General features: G+C 37.6%; 1 protein-coding gene across 5 annotated transcripts in view; it reads left to right on the forward strand.

The window, feature by feature from the left end:
• Positions 1-21,349, forward strand: part of ZMYND11 (zinc finger MYND-type containing 11) — a 108,830-nt gene that overhangs the window by 38,252 nt on the left and 49,229 nt on the right. For all 5 annotated transcript variants that reach the window (XM_086741889.1, XM_086741893.1, XM_086741892.1 and 2 more), the window contains exon 2: positions 7,211-7,345. In XM_086741889.1, coding sequence (XP_086598015.1) covers positions 7,230-7,345 — 116 coding nt within the window. In that variant the 5' untranslated portion in view covers positions 7,211-7,229. The remainder of the gene's footprint in view (positions 1-7,210; positions 7,346-21,349) is intronic.

The raw sequence follows: 21,349 nt of genomic DNA on the forward strand, positions 1-21,349 counted from the left end.
GTTTTGGGACGACATTTGCTATTGTCTGTGAAATTCCAGACTGAGGTTGGCTGGAGAGGCAGCAGAATACAGGATTACATTCTAGGCCTGTACATATATTTGTATTAGGTAGCAAACAAACCCACTTTGACAGCCTTTGTTTGGGGTGGATGGCTATTGTTCTCTCTTTCTCAGCAGCTGTTGTTGGTGCTTCATGTCTGGTTTTGTTATACTTAGTTTACACCGACTTACACTTACACTTTCTTAGAAATTATCCTTTGGGATGGCACCTCAACATTTGCCTCACATTCTCTCTAGCAGGATGAGTTAATTAAACAAGAAACTCCAGTTTTGGTTTCTACTGTTTGTACACTGATGATTCAGGATTTCTGAGCTTAGAATTCAAGTATCATATGCCTTGGTCTCAGTGAAGGACACTTACTTAATCATTTTGAATGAAATACAATACAAATGAAATAAGTGCAATATCAGGGATTAAAATAGAGCTTACACATATGTGTAGTAAAAGTATTCTTTGGGCTTTTAATTGTGTACTGTCCTTGGCTCTGATTTTTACAGTGGCTCAATGCCATCTTGGAATGACACTAGGTAACAGCAGAAGCTTTCTTGTATTCTATATACTGAAGTTGGAAAAAAAAATAAATTGCAGAGAGAAAGAAGCAGAACACTACAGTTTGGTATTCATCTAGTCCTGTTTTCTGTCTGTACTGTACTTTATGGAGATTTGCAAAACCTCACTAAAAAAGTTACATGACGTCAAGGTTACAAACGTAGCAATCAGGAGATGCAAAAGGTGGGGTTGTGTGTAACAGCATGATTATTTCACTTGCACGTGTGAAATATTTAGGATAGTTATGCTAATAAACATCTCTTTTGAATAGACTGTACACCGTAATCAAACAGTGAGATGAAAAGATTTTCATTAGGAATGACACACATTCAACATCCAAAAATCTTCCATAGTTTCATAACTTCCAAAATGACAGCATTACAGCATATACTGATCTCTTAATACAAAAAAGGCACACTGAAGAATTTGGTAACTTTTATTAATTTATAGTCTAATTTTCTGAGTTTAGTTTAATTAACAAAGAAATTTTGCCTATTTCAGCCAAAAGCCTTTGTAACATCTTTCAGCTTCACTAACATCACTGAACACCTCCTTAAGTTTTTAATTGTGAGGATGTCGAAGAGCAGTCAGCGGTTGAAAGTTTACTCCAAAACCCTGGAAAGTCAGCAGAAAGGCATTTGTTGATTTTAGTGGATTGGGATTAAGTCCAGAATAAATATCTGATGATACCAAAACACTTGCTTATTCTTAAACATTTGAAAATGACTTTGTATGCAAAATCTGTATTTCTGATAAGCTATATTCTTGCAAAAGAGGGCCTCCTGCTACCCGGTGCCCAGCTAATCCTAGGTTATGCTCGTAATATTGCACGCTCAGGAAGACAAGTGAATGGAAAGCAAAATGTGGGATTACTTTTGGCAAAAGCTTTGTCCTCACACTAGCAGTTACTCTCCACACTTTTAGATCGCTAGTTCTGGAAGGCAGACCTGAAGTTAAATTTTCCCTTGTTTTTCCCTCCATGCATGACCTTCACTACTGCTCTGTCAAAACATTTTAATGTACACATTCCATATGTAAAAATAGGGTAGTTATCACTTTTGCTCTCAGTTGTTCTGTGAGGGGAAGACTGAAGAGTTTACCCTCCCACTAAACTGGTGAGGAAAGATACATCTTAAAAGCAGTTTAAATTGTAAACTATAAACTTGCAGAACTTCAGAGTACAAGAAAGGCCTGTATGAAGTCCAGGGACCCAAACTCTACATCAGCTCGCAAATTTGTAGTCTGGATTTTAATAGGAAACTCCTATTTAATATAAGAAAAAGCACTAAAGATTTGGAACTACTTGTACTGCTGATATATACAGTTTTATGCTTACTGTAAAAAGTTACACTTTAAGAAATACTAGAGCCCATGTTATAATATGCATATAAATATGAAGCTAAATCTCTGTCCAAGTTTTCTAAGCACCCAAACTCAGCCAAGTCTCACAGCATGAAAGCCACAAAAACTAGGATTGAGCCTAGCTTCTTCCTCCTGTTGAACCTGAAATCTTTTCACCGTGTGGTGTGGAAGAAATAATAGCAAGCCCTAGGGATGCGGGGCTGAAAGGTAGAAACTAGCAGCTGAGCAGTGGCAAGCATCACCTACTTAAACTATCTTTCCATTCTAATTAACTGCATACCAAATCTCAGCCAAATGGTGGTTAATAGCAGGGATGAAGTTTAACCTGTTTGACTTTGCACTGGAAGGGACGAGCACCACAGGTAGCCTCACGCACAGTGAAGTACGAACAGGAGATTTAACAAGCAACTACTTGTCAGCTCTTAATTAGCAGCTCCCATCAGAGCAGCATCATCCAACTGCAACACCGTCTGCTTCAGTGCAAAGTCCAATTCATTAGTTAAATTTTCAGAAGCATCATATTTTGCTTGGATTATGGTATTTTACAGCTAAAACATGGCAAGATTTGACTGCCTTTCAGTTGTTTCTGTCTGTAGGGACAGTTTCTAGCTAAACTTAGTACCTGATAGTATCTGCTATATTGGATGCAAGCAGCAGGTCAGGAGATTCCTTGGGCTAAGTCCCTAGAAATGCTGCAAGGTGATTTTTGTTTATTTTGTGTTGATTTGCACTGTGGATTTCCATATCAACTGCTATTACAACAAGCATCTGTATAGCATTTTATTTGGTGAAGTGTGTGGCTAAAGACTGGTAGCCTTGCTGTTTTGACAGTAAGTCTGGTTTGCCACTGCTGTAACATTGCCACCTCACGGCGATGTGTGCTTTGCTCTGGGCTTTGAGAAGATAAGCAATGCTGTGTGTATTTGCAAGATAAAGCACAGTTTGTTGAGCCTGCCTGTAGGAAATGTGTGTAATGTTTAGCTCTTGAGGGAAGTTGTGTACAATAAAGTGCTATACTTTTCAAAATGTTGTACATAGAACATTTAAGAGGGATGTAGAAGATAGTAAAACCTTACTAAAATTGCACTGAGGAACAGTTAGAGAGTTGAAAATTGAGAAGATAAATTGTTTGCCTTGGGTCCTGTGTGAGTGAGCATGTGATGGAAGTGTGTGAGCCGGCACGTCAAGTCAAACAAAACGTGCTTTATTAGGAGAATCCTTCTTACGTTCTGCAGGTCTCAGGGATGTCTGCAAAACCTGACACACATCCTGCTGATATGAATGCTTAGATTTTTAGCCATCTTTTGTTTGCCAACCTTTCTCTAAGAAACTGCATCCTACCGTAAGTGTACTAGCAGAATGTGACAGAAGTCACATTAGATAAATAATTTTGTAGGTAAAGGAGATACCATAGCTAAACAAGCACAACAGCCAGCAAATCACAAGTGGGAAATTAATGTTTATTTCAGCTTTTAGTTTTTCTTTGCAGGACATTGAAGTGAATGGTGTAACGAAAGAGGGGGATGAGACACATCTTCAAGCATGTATATGTAAATTTACATTTCAGTACTGTGGTTTTAAAGACTCTGGAGTTCTAACTTCTTTTAAACACTGCGCGGATGAATCAGCCTCTTTCGGTATTTAACCTCTAAGCCATAGATTCTTACACATACAAGCACTGGATGTTTATGCTTGTTCTGTTGCATGTGTGTGCACACCCACACGTAAGCAAATAAGCAGGGGTGATAAATATAGATGTAAGAATCTAATATGTCTCCCATTAAACTTTAAACTATCATTTGCTTGAATAAGTTGTGCATGTTAGAGCTCTCGGAACATTTTCTGTTACTTGGAAGCAGCACTCTAAAGCATTTTATAAACTATCAACAGTCTGATACAAGTTATCTTTAAGATTTTATAATAATATAGAAAACAGCTTAAATTTTTGCAGGAATGCAGGGAGTAAACTGTTTTGGTTAGAGGAAGAGTGACAATGCAATGAACAGCAAGAAATATGCCACAACTTTTTAATCTTTAACGCAAAAGTGCTTTTATATTTCTTCTATACCACGCAATTAAAAGATGCAAATAATGCTAAAGTGATCTGGGCTTTCTGAGAAAAAAAATAAGATCTATTTTGATGTTTTTGGAAGTGTGGTTTATAAGATCTGCTGTTTGAGTGGAGTGTCAACTCTGAGTTTAGCAAAAGTGCCCTTAAATAGTAAATCAAAGCTATAAAAATGAAATGTGTATTCTTTGAAGGCAGAACACCTGCTAAAATTATTGTATCTTACAAAAAAACCCACCACCCAACAACCAGGAACAGAACAGGACACGTGTGATTGCTGTGTCCCATGTGTAAGAATTCTTACCACTTTTATTTCCAGAAAAACAGCGAGGGAGAGAGCCATGGCTGTGCCTCTGGGAGCAGTGGTGCGGAGTAGGGGGCCAGCCAGGAGGGAGCAGTTTGGGCGAGCATCCGCACCAGCTGCATTTTGGGAGGGGAGGTTACTTCAGACCAGGTCCAGTCTGGTCCCATGGAGCGACCTCCCTGTAGCCATATAGGATAGGAGGTGCATGCCTGTCCTGTGGGTTGTTAGCCCAGGCATAGGGCATAGTGTTTACATGCTCCATGCCAACGAAACGTGATAAGGATGGGGTAAGGGAGTGATCGGGAAATTTGTTCCAAAAGTGCACTGCAAAGGAAACAGGGAGCCTATAGAGTCTTTGCAGGGAGAGGCCTTCCTCTACCCACTGGCAGCCATCTTAGCTGCAGCTCTGCAACCACAGGGCTTCAGGAACTCATAATTACAGCGATCCTTCACTCCCCTTCTCCCTGTCTCAGATGTGGGCTTCTTCTCCCCCCCTGGAGACACAAGAGGGAATTCCATAGCCCCAAAGGTCATCCTTTCATTCAGCTGCACAGCAGGGACGTGGGGCTGCGCTGAGGCAGCAGATGGGTTCCCCAGGGCCCTGCCCCGTGCTGGGGCCCTTGGGCTCCGGCATCACAGGAATGTGAGAGAAAACCACCTCCTTCCCCCACTGCCAGGCACGCTGAGCGCGGCTCTCACACGGGCAGCCATATGCCAGGCTGCCAAAAATAACGGTTATTTGTAAAGTAGTTGGGATAACAGGACCCACTTCATTTATTACCAAATAAACTGAGAACGGGTCTGTTGTTTCACACTGTTATCAGGGTCGAGGAGGATGAGTGTTTCCTCCTTGATCCTTGCATGTTGATGTGATACTGCACAAGAGGCTACATGTCCAGCCTGTCGACTGCTATACCGGCTAACAGCTTTTAAAGCAGATACTTTATAGACAGCTAGAAAAAAAAGAATATATCTTCTAGTCAGTTCTGCAGACTCCTAGGAAAGAAGTTTTATGCTATGACAGTAGGGCTTTAAGACTGTTGTGTTATTGTCTAACCCTTCTTTGTATTTCATGGGTCTATTTTCCTTAGGAATTGAATTCTACAAATGATAGTGTTTCTTTTACATATTAGGAGGGTTTTTTTACTTGTAATGTCCTCATGGTCTGAAATGAATGCAAAGGGGCTCACAGGGATGCAAGGTCTTTTCTGACTATTCCCAACAGAGGCTTACTTTCTCTGAATTGTTCTTAGGCTATTGACTGACGGTCACTATGAGCAGTATGTATGTCATCCTCCCTCTTATCCTTCCCTTGGAAGTGTATTCTTGGTCTTTCTTTTCTGGGAGATCCATCCAGTTGCCCTTGCTTTAAATCCCAGAGGGAAGGGATTTCTAAAGCAGGGACGTGGGGTCGATGTGTGATGACACTGTGTCTCCTTGAGCCCCACTCTGCTCTGCCCTTCCCTGCTATCTCTGGCGACCAGAGGTGCCTCACGCACGAGATACAATTGCAACTGGACATGCATATATCAATTCACATCATTTTTTAAAAATATTTTTTAGTGGTCTACATAATGTTAAGTATAATGCTGTTAATTCATTTCTTCTCATTAATAATAGAATATTGCTCTTTATGTCATTACACCTGTAGAGTGAGTGAGGGTTGCTATCAGATCTGAAACTTGACAGCCCTCTTTGACAAGGCCCTGTAGGTCCCATGACTTGAAGATTGCATTGCTGCAACTGATAGAATACTCAAATCTGTTTAATTTTTGTAAATTTGAGAGGAGGGACAGTTTCAATACTTAAATTCCCATCTTTAGCATTGCACAGATGGTGTAATGTTTTTGCATTTTTTTTTAATATTATTTTGGGTTACAGAAGTTAATATTCTGCTAGTTACAAGTATCCGTGTGCATACCACAGAGTTCATTTTGAGGACAGAGCTCTGAAATAAATTACAGACCTTGGTAGCAGTCATAAATCAGTCATTTTTTTTCATTGAACAAGTAGTGGCACTGGAAGAAAGTTATTTAGTGATCAAAATGCATCGTTAAGCTTTTAAAAGAGATTTTGTGCCTGTAGTAGAGCTGTAGGCGATTTATGGCTTATCTGTACTCATTGCCTTGAGCTTTTGGAAAATTTGTAAACAAAGCCAGATGCTCATTATGTTCCTGTTCAGGGTTGGTTAGATGGGTAAATGCCATCAGAAGCACTTTGGTCCTGTTGGGTTTTAGCATGTTACAGGAAATGGAATTGCTCCAAACCATTTTTTTAAATATTCATCATCCATGAAAATATACTTCCAGTATGTGCACATAGAATGGATTTTTAAAAATAGTCCTAAATGATAAAAATATGCAAATAATACTCTGAGAACTGTATTGTGTACTAAACTCTGTGTCCAGCTTTTTCTCTGTGTCAGAGTTCATGCTGACACCATGTCACGTAGTCAAGAACCACGCATCCTTTTCAAGGGTTTCAGGCAATGCAGGAGGCTGTGGGGGATTCAGACTAGGGTAGCTTCTGCTTTTTACCAAATTTTATGTAACTGAGATGTGACTAAGTGACTTTTTGTAACCAGTTTGATAAGTTAAGTTGTTTGCTATTGATTTGATAATTTTTACGGCTCACCTTTTGTCTTCTGTATAGATTATGTGATGTGAAAGAGTTTCTTTTAAACTACTTTTTTTTGTTGTTTTGACTGCTCTTTAAGCATAAGAAAGCATGCTACTGTATACAAATTTAATTGCTATAGGTTAACATTTTCCTTGTAATTATATTAATTGCAATATGATCATCATGTAATCCATTTCATAATTCATTATTAACTTTTTGGTGTATTTTTTTTATTTATCGGCTGCAGCTGACCAAGCAAACAGGTCATGGCACGCTTAACGAAGAGACGACAGGCAGATACAAAGGCTATCCAGCATCTTTGGGCAGCTATAGAAATAATCCGGAACCAGAAGCAAATTGCTAACATTGACCGTATTACAAAGTAAGTGATCCGTTCCCAAAAAAAATCTTGATGAGGGGGGAAGGTTAGTGTTATTAAAAGCCCTGGGAAACAGAGACAGTAAGCATTGTGAGAGACTGTGAAACAGTTACATGCACTTCTGTGTTATTAATTATCTAAATTATAACAAAACGTATAGAACTGAGCACCTAAAGATCCTGAAGTGAAGTTTAATCCATTCAGTTGAGATCTTACTCACCTTGTATTTGTTTTGTAAAAGCATGTGTAGGACATATCCAATATTTATAGCACTTGAATTGAGTTTAACATGTCAAAGTTGTACTCACTTGCTAGCTTGGACAAAATACGAGAAGTAGATATAACAGTTAGAAGAAAAAGGCAGTAAAATCTGTAAATAATCTGATTCTTTAGGAAAATGTGATAGGCCAGTGGAGAGCTCTTCTCAGAAGGCAAAGATAAACCTTGAAGTGTTAGGTTGCTCAGACAAATCAGAAGCCATATTTGCTGAGATGGGTATAGGATGCTATTAAAAGAAGACAGGAGATGATTACCATCTATGCCTAACACTATTGTTAATATTAAAATATTCTTCAAAATATATTAGGTACTGTATACACAGAGAAATATATATTTTTTGTTCTGTGGAGCTTAAAATGTGTTAAAAGAGCTGCAATATTAAAAATATTTTAAGATAATTTGGAGTAACCACTGTATTAAAAACTGAGGGAGGTTTTGTGCACCTCTCTGCTTTGACTGCATTTCCAGGCCAACATGTACGTCACATTTGTCAAAGTAATCAATATGAATAATTTAAAAGAGCAAAAGTAACCAGTTGGCAACTCTTCAGTTTCCAGAACCAATGTGAACTGATAATGAGGCCAGAGACCACTAAAGGGGAGAGTTATAAACAGTGCAGGTGACTAACGAAGTGAAAATCATTATAACATGGTCCACTGACAGAGTTTGGAAGCTCTGAGGTGGAAGTGACAGGCAAAACTGGCTTCATAAGTAGAAGTGTAACAGTTCAGGTTCTCCAAACACAGTGAGCAATAAACAGGAGAAAGAAAAAAGATGATGTCCCAGATGAATTAGTGTGTACCTGGCTCCTACAACAAAGGAAAATGCACCATTAAACTGAAAAGCACCTTCCTAGAGACGGAGAGTTCCAAGCGGGCTTGAGAGGGAGATTGTATTTTACGGAATTTCATTTTTGATATTACACTTGAGTTTCAGAATGCTTTAAGTCATATATATTTGTGTCATGTCTCAAAGGAGGCAAGTGGGTAAACTAATGCTATGCACTTTCCATTTTAACATTTCAAATTACTTGCTCCAGGCCATATATTAGCTGAGTTTGTTAGCTGTTTATGCTTTTTTTAATATGTAATAAAGGGACACAGGCACGTCTAGCTGGAGATTCATCCCACTCTTACGAGAGATGCCTATTTTAAGATAGTGCGAATAACAGTTAGCTGTGTAAAGTTAGGTAAGACAAATCCTATCGTTACAAACAAGGTTAAGAAACCAAGTAATTAGATACTAGAAAAAGAAGTAGTGTTCTTGGTAACTGAAGGGTAGTTTGATTTTTTAAAAAACAGTCTAGATTGATGACTCATCTCTAATCAGAAGAAAAATAAGTGACTAAATAGAGATGCAAGCAGCCTTTAGTTCTTTGAAAAAGATGTGCAAGGTGTTAGCAGTGAAGAGTGATCTAAAAAGTGCTCAGACATTGTAAATGCTCTGTGTCCACGTCAGTGCCAAGAGTGATGAACAGTGATCTAGTTTCTATTACCTGATATTTTTAAGTAGGTAACTTTTGACATGGAAAAGATAAAGTTTGACCTTTGAGTTGCTTTATGGTACTAGTCATTGATGAAGAAACACAGATGACTTAGTAAATGAGCATGCATATTACATTATATTCAAAATGAAGTTCTGAAATTACCAGGGTATCTGAATATCTCTTCTGATGAAAGCTGAGCAGCTTCCAGGCTCAGTGATCATTTGGTCAAGTACAACTGCAATTCCGTAAAAGATCAGTCAGTGTCTGGGCACACAGACAAATGTATGAATAATAAGAAAAATCAAAACCAAACAGTGGTCAAAAGTGAAAATTATGAGCATAGATATATAGTTGGAGCCAAAGGGAAGTTCTCACACTTGGATTAGTAACGTTTTTCAGAAGTGTTAATATCTCTTGGGATTGACTGAAAGAGCGACTTTGTATATTACAAGTATTTGCAAGTAATAATGACAATGAAATTTATGGAAGCATGTCTTATTCCTAAGTAAAGATACCAAAAAACAACAAGATAATATTTTTTTATAAATACATGTTTAAGGTAAGTGACAGTCGTCCTACTATGTCATATAGGGGACTATAAATACGTACGTTCAGAGAACTTCACAAGTTGAAAAGATGATTCATTATTTCAGTTTTGATTTCTTTTTGTCATAGTTTGCGAGTTCTTTTGTTGCTAGAGACAAGTTGTCCTGTATATTTTGTGACCTATTAGTCCAGACACCTTCATAGCAGAATCTCTGTTGCTGCTTTCTTCATCAGATGGTTTGCTACTTTTAGGCAAATCTGTTTGTTGGCTTTTCTCTTAACCAGCAGCTCAGCATGGTTGTCTCCCTCTTTCTAACATATTCTTGTTTATTTTATTTACTTCTTGCTTCTATTAGCCTTCTAGTGCTGAGCAGAAGCCACTGTACATGTCAAGGAGCATTTACTTTTTATGACTAGGGAGGAAATATTGATAATACAAAAAAAGGATTTATTGTTTATAGACTATGAATTGTTTCAGTTCAATATGTAAAAAAGACAAATGTATATTATGCATAAAATATGTAAAATGTAACGTGCATGTTATGTCTAATTGTTAAAAAATATCTGTGGTAAAGAAAGACTTCAAGATATTGGCAATGGAAACTATGCAAGAACAATCTATAGAACTAGCCACGCATTTTCTGTAGAGAACGTAAGAGTAGGAGGATAGTGTAGGAGCCAAAAGCACTAGAAGGTATTTCTAATATTATCAGAAAAAAAAAACTATAAGGAAAGAGGCCCTTTAATTAAAAGAAGATTAAATCAAGTACGCTTTGCTTTTAAATTGATGAGGAGGAAAAGCAAGAATAGAAAAATACGTGACTAGAAAGTGATTGAAAACTGTCTTACATTAAGGAAAGAGTCACTTGGAAAAAATGAATATGCAAGCTAGAACCTTTAAAAATTTATTAGTAAGCTTACTGAACTTTTGGCAATTATTCTAGAAAAGTAATTGCATGCAGAGAAATACTAAGAAATACAAGAAAGATGTCTGGTTTTGAAGGATATAAAAATATGTGTATGGAAAAATGGCAAGAATATGACACTGATAATTGGAATATTATATAAATACTTAAATAAAAGCATTGGTAGGAAAGAGACCACACTGCACAGACTTGATGTCTCAAAAAAAAAAAAAATTAACAAATCATTATATGAAAGGGATTCTGCAATTTTAGTGATGATATGTGGGCGTACGTTATAGTTGGAAAGCTACTTTCCATTAGTTGGTGATAAGCATTCTTCAGTATCTTGAAAACTAAAAGAAGGACTGAAAACCAGTACTAACAAGAAGTAACAGTGTAGTGAATTTAAAGGAATTAGTACTAAAAGGCCAAGTGCAAGGTCCTGCAAATGGGTCAGGGCAATCCCAAGCACAGATACAGGCTGGGTGGAGAATGGATTGAGAGCAGCCTTGTCGAGGACTTGGGAATGCTGGTGGACAAGAAGCTCAGCATGAGCCAGCAATGTGTGCTTGCTACCCAGAGAGCCAACCACATCCTGGGCTGCATCAAGAGAAGCGTGGTCAGAAGGCTGAGGGAGGTGATTCTTCCCCTCTTTTTCACTCTCATGAGATTCCACCTGGAGTACTGCATCCAGTTCTGGAGCCCCCAACATAAGAAGGACATAGACTTGTTTGAGCGAGTCCCTACAAAGATGATCAGAGGGCTGGAGCACCTCTCCTATGAGGACAGGCTGAGCCAGTTGGGGCTGTTCAGCCTGGAGAAGAGAAGGCTCTGAGGAGCCCTTATAGTGGCCTTCCAGTACCTAAAGGGGGCTGATAAGAAAGACGGGGACAAACTTTTTAGCAAAGCCTGTTGTGATAGGACAAGGGATCATGTTTTTAAAATAGAAGGAGGTAGATTCAGACTAGATATAAGGAAGAAATTTTTTACACTGAGGGTGGTGGAACACTGGAACAGGTTGCCCGGAGAGGTGGTAGATGCTCCATCCCTGGAAACGATCAAGGCCGGCTTGGACAGGGCTCTGTGCAACCTGACCTGGTTGGAGATATCCCTGCTTCTTGCAGGGGGGTTGGACTATGTGGCCATTAAAGGTCCCCTCCAACCCAAACAATTCTGTGATTCTATAAAAGTGCAAACTGCCTTTTGAAGATAACTTTAAAATATATATATATAAATTCCTATCTTTGTACATAGACGTCAGTGTGTTCAGTACATTTTTATTTAATGGTAAAGCTCATTTGGAGGCAGTTGTAACAGTTCTGTAAAGGTATGCAAAATAAGTATTCTTACCTGGCTTATATTGTCATAGTGTATCTCAAGTCATAAATTAGAATCATTTCAAATCCAACTACCAGAAATATCTAACATTTCTAAACTACCAAATTACTTAATGACAAAATGATGTTTCTAAGAGGTATTTATCAGGAAATATGACTTATTTTTCTGTCCAGACTTGATGTTGTGGTAATTTGACCCTAATATGTCAATTATTTTGATGAGACTAGTTCGTATTAGTTACGTTGTAAGCACTAGTGGAGAAATGGCTTCCCATGTTTTGTGAATTCTTTGTAAGAGCACAGCTTGACAAATTGTTCATCCCTAAAAATGTGTTAAAAATTGTAATTATGCTTTGACTTTCTGGTTTTTCCTCATTATCTTCCTTCTGTTTTGGATTTGGGATCGCCTCAAAAATTGATTCTATAGAATAAAATGCCTTAAAATACACTAGAAAAAAAAGGCATGCCTATTTAAATGAGTAAGATAAATTATTGACATTCACTTGCCTAGCAGATTGGTAAGTATTTCTGTACAGATATGTTTCTAAAGTTCCTTTCTTTGGCTACTCCAGTCTCCCAGTTTCTTTTGTAGAGTTTTCTGTATAATTTCCTTAAAGCTAATTGGACTCCTAAGATTTAATTAACTATTGATTAAATATTTACCCTTTTTCTCTCAAGGTATTGGTTTTTCTCAGTAGCAGTTTATGAACATTTTGTGATCTTTATGATTAGTTTGGAGTTCATTATATTTTAAGTTAATGTTATTAAAATACCCAATTGGCAAATACGGTGTTCTAGAACTATTATTGGCTACTTTTGAGATTTTGTCATTGTAAATAGGTAATTATTCTGTTTTTTAAACTATTCCATTAAGACTAATGTGAAGAACCGAAACATAATTCTTCTCTTCCATACTTCTTTCCTCATGTTTTTTTCTCTCTTACTTTGATGTGTTTCATTATTTATTTAGTTGATTGGCTTCTCTCTCTGTCTCTTATAAAGGCTGTGTCTATACTGTCTTTGTGTACTGTGACAGGGAATGCCCTGGCACTATCTGGAGCAGATATGCTGTGACCACACTGCCTTTGGCTCATGGAGCGTTTCTTTGGCCCTGACGTATTCTTTGTTTGTTTTATATGTGTGTGTGGTTCTTCAATTCTAAGCGCCAAAAATAATACAGCCCACAGCAATGCTATTCTTGAAACTTGAACCTAGAAGCATGATAGTTTGCCAGTCGGACATGGTGTGAAGGCATCTGAGGACACATAGCGTGCTTGAACAGTGTTGGACAGCCCTTGGCAGAAGGAGCCAATCTTGACATGGTATACATCCATGTTCTCTGTCAGGAGCAAACTAAACTCTTGGGCATGGTTTGCCTTTTTTTCCAGAAAGAACAAGTTGGCTTTCTCCAAAATGGAGCCTGAGAATGAGTTAGTTTGGGAATGAAACCAAGAGTGACCATAGTCCACAGTGTAGAGGTATCCCAACTTTTGAGGGGATGAAACTGATGAAAAGACCATTAGCCAGGATAAAACTGATATGCTCTAACTGGAGAATTTGTGTTATTTTCAAATAGAGTGAAAGTGAAACTATCTTTTTCATCAGTTAGAAGGCTGTTTTACAACATTTGTGATACAAGATGATGTTGGTTTTTTTTTTTTTTTTCATAAATAGATACAAAGACTCTCAGACTCTCATCTTTTTTAATTGACTTTCAGATGGGATGGTCCAGTATTAGGTCCCTAAATGTTCATAACCATTTTTTCCATATTTGTTCTGTGGACTCATTTTTGTAATATTCTAATGTAATGTAAGTGCAGCAAAGTCAGATCATCTAGAGAAATGAGCAGATCCCAAGCCTATATAGAATAGGCTCTGTCGGTCCCCTGTTGGCTGTGTGCGGACTGACATTAATCAGCATTGATGGGATAGCATGCCAGAAAAGAATTACTCAGTATGAAAGATTACTGTAAAATGCTGAGATTTTCTGGTCCCAGAGTTGAGGTGGAATTGCTAGCAGTTGTCGATTGAGTATGTGACCCTCTCAGTTTGACATTTAGTCCTAGGAGGGGGATTTCTTTTCCAAATATCACTCTATGAAATTTCTCCAGTCAATCTCTGAGGACAGTTAAAGTTAAGGGCCTCTCCCATCCATAAATCTGGTTTTGTTGCCTTAGTCCTGCAGTTCTCTTTTTAGGCCTTCTGCTTTAACAGAAAACAATTTCTAGAAGCACTGATTAAAGCAAAGATGAGAATGAGCAATTTGAAGAGGTAGAGAATAATCACAAGCAAGTATAAATAAGAAAATGAGCAATTTGAAGAGGTAGAGAATAATCACACAGGTCTTTAAATAAGAATTTGCAATGCAGTGGCAAGGGGAAAAAATATAAAAGAACAAGATTCTTACAGTATTGCTTATTTGAAGCTCAGAAACTTAAATCTGTCACTATTTATTGTACCTTTGGTGAAAATGTAAATCTTTGTAATATTTTGCGTATTGCAACTAAAGTGTCATCCAGAAAAAAAAAAAATCCTAAATCGTAAGAATGATTAGGAAAGCAGAAGACTCTGGATTTCTAACTAGATAATCCTGTTGCTTATCTTTACATAAACAGAAGTATTCTAGCACCTGATATTTCTTTGACCGAAATGAAAGCTTAGAAATGTTTTTCTGCGCTATTGGTTTCTTATCCTTTGTCAAGCCATTCCCCTAAAATACCTGTCTTTTTGTTACCAGAGAGTAGGCTTATCTGAAATCAATTGTTTGAAGTAAAACATCCTCATGTTGTACAGAACAATGCAGTGGTTGCTTCAGTTCACTTTTAACCGGTGTTACTGGTTCCTTTTCTGTATCTTTACATCATCTTCATGCATGTTTTAAATGTGACCGTGTGAAGAAAGTAGCATTATTAAAAGGAGCTCTTCAGAATCTGGTACATGTTAATCAAACCCTGGTCAGTTGTACTGGGGTGGAACAGGTCAATGTTGAAGGAGGTGCTCAAAAAGCCCACATTTTACCGGTTGGGAAAGGATGAGAAAGAACAGTACAGTGAAGATTTTTTCCATGGCATGCAGTGCAATAGCAGTTTGTAATTGTGCAAGGGTAAGCAAGAGTGTGGAGTACAGGGTCCTGCAATAAGAAGCATGATACCACATCCCCAGCAGGCCCCATAGCTTTTTCTAGTGGCAGGCAGTCTGTTGAGTGTTCACCTCTGAGAAAAGTGAATTCAGTTTATATTGGGTTGGCTTAATTATAGATTTATGCATTACAGAAACACATCACCAGGTGATGACAGGGTAGAAAACTCTTCGTTTTAAACACCTCTTTATGTGTTTTCTGTTATAGTCAGGGACAAGGCACGTTTTTCTTATGACTCCACCAAGTCAATCTCCTTTTCCATTTCTTTTACTTTTCTTCTCTCTTTCCCATGACAAACTTCAGCTGCTTCTTTTAGCACAAAACCAATGGGTTTTTCTGTTTTCATAACACTATTTTTATTTTAAACCAACAGAATGAACCAAGTCTAGGGTTTTAAAGCTTGTAAATCCTTAGATCATCCTGCAAGGAAAAAAAGTCTTCAGTGCTTTTTCAGCCATTTCAGATCAATTTGTTTACAAATAATGATACTCATAAAACAAAAAGCAATCTAAAACTGATCATTTGACTTTCTAATATCTAAATTTTTAGTAAAAGTACTATTTGTGTACTACACTATTGTGTGTCCCTAACTATCAGTTACAAGCATAGTAATATGTTGCATAGAAATATGATGGACACCAAAATAGTTTACTTATTTGATACATTAATTTTTTTGTACTGGTGGCTTCACAGAGAGGTTAAATGATGTATTGAGGTTGAAATTTTTGGACATTTTCAAAAGTTTAGATGTATGTTATGAAATAATAAAAAGAACATTGCACAATGCATATATGCAGAAAAGTACGAGGAATCTAACCAGCTTTTGTATCGTAACCAATACACAATTTTGCTTGTAAATTTGTACTGAGACTGACCAGTGAGTCAGCTCAGTATTCAGCAAGCTAATAAGGATTTTTAACATCTAGATTCACAAAAATGTTGAAGAAAAGTGAGGAACTAAGCTAAACACTCATATTTTAAAGACTGTTAAGAAGAAATTACAGATTGTCATCAATTGCACAAGGAATACGTTCCTTAAATTTCACCTTTGTTACCTCTAGATAGCTACATTTGTCGTAAAGCTTTTATCTTTCTTATTATATGGTGTTTAATCTTAATTTTGTTTGTGAGTTCATTGTTATTTTCTGTTTTGGATATTATGTAACTTTAATGTTTCTGGTATTGGTCCATTTTAAGAGCTTTTAGACATTTTTAGCTAAGAAGGTTGGAAGCAGAGATGACAGGAAAAATTCTAACCTTTTCTTGGAAAAAGACTGTTAAAAATGTAGCTGCGTTTGCTCTGAGTAGTAGTAGAATTTAAATTTCTGAATAATTAGATTTCGTTAAAGTGTCATCTTGAGTTTATAATGCATATTTTAATTATTCTTTTTCCCATCAAGCTCTTTCCTTGATATAGATAATTTCTTCAATTTGTATAATGATTCTATTTAAACACATTAATTAAATTGATCAAAGGAATACATAAAAAGAAGTCCAGATATATTAAGCAGTGTTGTTTGTGATTTGTCAGGGATAATTGTTCCTTCAATTTGGTACTGAGCCACTGTCCCACCACGTGATAAAGAACATGACTACCTGAATTGCTGAGTCTGCTTCTTATTGGTGCCTGTCATAAGACTGACTCAGTGCTTTGTGTAGAAAACTCTTCACCAGGGGACTGATAGAGATTCCTCTAGCCTTGCCACCTTTTTTTCCTACTTTATGCTGACTACGTGGAATGGAAAGGGTGCTGTGCAACCATTATGCCTGTAGAGGGTTTACCCATAAAAGGGTATGTTGTGGAGAACAGGAGCTTGAGGTGAGGCTAAATTGTGTGTATTTGCTTTAAGCAGAAATACACATCTATCTCCTACAGTTCGTTCTGCAAAAAATAAATAAATAGGTGCTCAGATGTTCTAATGAATTTTCCTTCATCAGTTTTCCTTATCTAACAATTCTTCTTTTAAGAATGATCTTACATGCTATTGTTAGTAGGGCAGATTTTTTTTATCTCAGAGATCAATGTTCTTCATTGATTCAGTAGGTGAAGTCATCTCTGGGCTGAGCATGAGTATGCCTGGTAAATAAAATGATTCACAGTAACAGCACAAACACATGGTTATTAACAACAGCCATACTTCTTTTTTGATGTTTACTAATGAATGCCAGCTCATTTAAACTCTCCTTACTGCGTGTTACTATAAAAATTGTAATATTAAACTTTTAATACTTTTCATAGATAGTACATGCAAACTATGAACTCCAGTATGAATATTGAGAAGGAAAGTGATGGAAGTGTAACTGACCTGAAAATCACTGTCTGCATCTTCATTTTAGTGAATATTCTCATGTACTCCATACTTCTGTTAGCATTTGTGTTGAAGTTCTGTAGATTTACACAGAAAAATAAATAACAGACTATCTTTATTCTTCTTCTGTCACAACCAGCATTGATTTTTGCTTGAATCGTAAGATCTTTGAAAGTGAAACTTCTAGCTTATGTTTGGGTTCTTTGCTGTAAATAAATGTGGCTTTCTATTAGGAGTAAAAGATAAAATGAGTGTGAGGTGGCCATTTAACAGGTTGTTATCTGGCCTGAAGTGCTCATCAAGGCTTTCTCTGTAATCAGTGGAGAGAGAATGATCTCCAAAGTACTACTCATCCCATCTATTTTAGGCTGTGGTCTCATATTCCCATTCATATAAACAATATCATCACCAAAAGCAGCAGCCCTGCCTTGATGGCTTTTCCAGCCCTTGTACTGTTCCCTAGGTGGTAATTAGGTGTATATTTGTGTGACAGTGTGATGATTTTGAAACTCAACCAAGCTAAAACTAATCTCACCAAAAAAAAATTATTATTTTTTTTTTTTTACTTCTAGCCCAGATAAGAATGAAAATTAAATTAGGTAGGAAACTCTGAAAAACTGCATCATGAAAGCTCTTGAATGTATATTCTTAAGCATGTTTTGGAATTGAGACACTCAATATGAGCTAACTAAATATTTCATTTGCAAGGTGTTAGCCAGGTTGTTATATTCTGAGTCATGTATTGCTTGTCTCTTCAGTACATCCACAGGAAAATGCTGGATGGAACAGTGGCTCTGCACACACACAAGCAATTTTACCTGTGCATGGAATGCCACTGGATGATCAGTGCTCGTGTTTGCCAGTAGTGCTCAGTGCACATGTGTACATTACCAGCAGTATCACATACAACTTTTTAGGTTCAAAAAATGAGAGCAGAGCCCTTTTTTTTTAGATAAATTCCTCCTTAAGAAGCTGGTAGTGGTTCTGAAAGGGAGATTTTTGTAGATAAGGATTGAATAACTCGGTACCTTAATTATTTGCTTTTCATGGTCACATTGGTGGTTTACATAATCTTCAGTGTATAGTGAAGCTGTATGAGTGAGCATTTAAATTACCGAAACAAGGAATTATCTGAGTTAAAATTACTGTGTTTTTGACAGAAATGACCCAACATTATAGGAGACTGTGTGGTGCCTGGGGTATCCCAAGCATGCACAAATAAGATTACTCTTTAGCTTTGTTTTAGCAGCAGCAGAAGAAACATCAGGCAGATCAGAGTTTCATTGAACTGCTGGATCTCACTGTTTTGCTATAAAGTTTATGCGTTCTTTTGGTTTTATAAAAACACCATACAAAGTTACATTTCATATTCATGCAAATGCTGTGTTTCTAGACTGTGAGGAGAGATTAAACAAATTTTAAAAAATTTCCTACTTAGACAGTGTATGTGTCTTCAAAATTAATGGTGCAGATACTGATGTCAGAGGGAAAAGAAAATTTATAATTTCTTTGTAATTCAGTTTCTCTGTATCCCTCACTTGGAATTTTGGACTGCATAAAATGTAGATCGTTGTTTCATTCAATCAGGGTTTCACTGCACAGGCATCAGCTCTGTCAGTGCCTGTGTGATCTATGCAGTGTGCTGTTGGTATGTGGAGTGCAGTGGAAATGAAATGCAGTCTGTTCATATACGTGCATCTCTCTTTGTGAAGAGTGAATACAGAGAAAGAATGTTATGCTTTGATTTTCTTTGAATTTAATCCAGAATCACAACTTCAGAAACTGTAAACATATAAAACATTTGAAAAAGTGTTTTAGAAAGAAAAAATGTGCCCCTACATCCCCACTATAAATGGTTCTACTTTCTCTGTGTGTCTGTATTGTCTTCAGTTCTCAGACCAGCTCTCAGTTTCTGGCAAGCAGGGAATGTATATTTCCAATATATTGTTTTGAAATATAAATATCCATAATGTTTAGCCTGTGTTTTGTGAAGGTTGATTTGTGTCACAGTGTTACATCTCGTTGGAGCAGGCAGCTTACGCTTCTGAGTTGAGACCTTGAGATACAACTGTGAGCACAAATCTTCACCTGGCCCTCCGCAAGGATAGCTAGTGGATTCCTGAGATTTGACTCTGGGTAGTTTAAGTTCTTATGCTATGTAGCTGTATTTGGTAAAAAATAAATAAATTTTTAAAAATCACATCCATCTCTTCCATTTTTACTTTCAGTATGACCAAGTGACCTATTCTTTGCAAATTAAAAAAAAAAAAGTCTTAAAAGAAATCTGTGGGCCTTCTATAAAACTGCTGTCATACCCTGAATCTAAAGCAAAAGGCGTCGTTTCTCACAAGAGGCAGGAACACAATATAAAACTCAGAATAGATTTTTGGCTGCTTTCCTTCCGTTTTATGTATTATTCCTTAAGGTTTCTCTCTGAATCCAGGACATTTTTATATTCCTGTAAGTAACATTTAAAATTAATGGCGGTCTTTCAGTTGCATTTAATGGGATCTGCCGTATTTTATCAGATCTCAATCGTGAGATGGGCTATGCATACAAGGAAATCTTAAGACCTCTGTGTCTCCGTCGATCAGTTGCTTAGCAGACAGTCTGCTGCTGCCAGCAAACTGCTACTTCCCTTCGTATCGCGGAGGGCGGAGGCATCCAGCACAGACAGAGATAATTGATCAGACCGAGATTAGTATTTGCCACTAAAATTAGCATCTACCTACACTTGTCACACTGTCATATTTTCTATAAGGCAGCTATTTCCTATATGTGTTCTACTTTAGTCTTTTACAGAGATGCTTGCTGTAGCATTTTTTTCCGTATTTTGATGAGTTCAGGTGGCTGAAAATGCAATTTCTTATGAGTCCAGAAAACTGAGATTATTTTTTTTTAAATACCTGTGTCAACTTTTCACCTTAAGTGACCTTCCTTTCTTTCTTCCTTGGCCAGCTTTGTTTTTGGGGCCGCAATACAGCTACTCCCATGTAAGCCATTTGCTTCATCTCAGTAGACCACAGTTGCTTGCCTTTGAAGAGGACTCTTTGGGGTCAGAATTAGCTATTTATGTGCATTATTTGTGGCCATATATTAATCTTTTTGGGACAGGGTTTGGCTTTGTGTTGTGTCTTGCACAGCACTAAGCAAAAGAGTTGCGAGCTGTGTGACAGCTGTAGGCGAAAAGTTCACCATCTGATCCCCTGCAAGTGCCAGCTACTTTTGTGTCTGTTTTGCTCCCATGGTGATCGCAGCTCCACACCCCTTGGATCAAAACAAGCCTTTTTCTTGAGTTTTAAGGTGTGTTATGAAGCACATGTATTAGATGTAGGTTTTGAGTAGAAAGACGTGCTGAACACTGGCTAGTTTGAGAAAAAAAAAAAAAGTTTTAGGTGTGAATTGCTGATGTGCTGCCAGACTGTGGTGCTTCTATAATGTCTCCTATATATTGGGCAGGCAAGCAGTTTAGAGGTGGATTGGGGTACTCCTGTGGGCCAGTTTTGTTCAGCAAAGGGAGGTGTCAAGATCCAGTTGTCACTTAGTTGTTGCATGAGGTGTAGGAGCTTCTGCAGTTTGTGGCTGTGAAGGAGAGAGACTCTGGAAGGGCACATACTGGGTTTCCCTGAGTATCATCCCCCCCCATCATTGTGACATGGGTGGGGTGTGCAGCAGACCCAGTGGCTCCCGGATGCCGTGAGGCCTGTGAGAACTGCTCTGAGTCCTCACCTCCAGCTGTGGTGAGCCCTTGGGCTGTCCCTCTGGTGTCGGAGAGGAGGTCAAGGTTTTAGGATGGGTAACAAGAATAAGAGAATATAAACAGAAGAATATGTTGATGTTTTATTGCTGTTGAATTTGAAAAGACCTGTCTTCCGTTTATCCGCAGTCCCAAATAGGTTTAAAATTGTTGTTTCACATTTTTCTGATTGGTATTTTGTGTGCTAAATACAGATGAGCGCGCACACACACACACATACAGTCTACAAATCTATTAACGGTTGTTCTT

Source organism: Chlamydotis macqueenii, chromosome 2, assembly GCF_036417535.1.
Source record: "Chlamydotis macqueenii isolate bChlMac1 chromosome 2, bChlMac1.mat, whole genome shotgun sequence".
Classification (NCBI taxonomy): Eukaryota; Metazoa; Chordata; class Aves; order Otidiformes; family Otididae; genus Chlamydotis; species Chlamydotis macqueenii.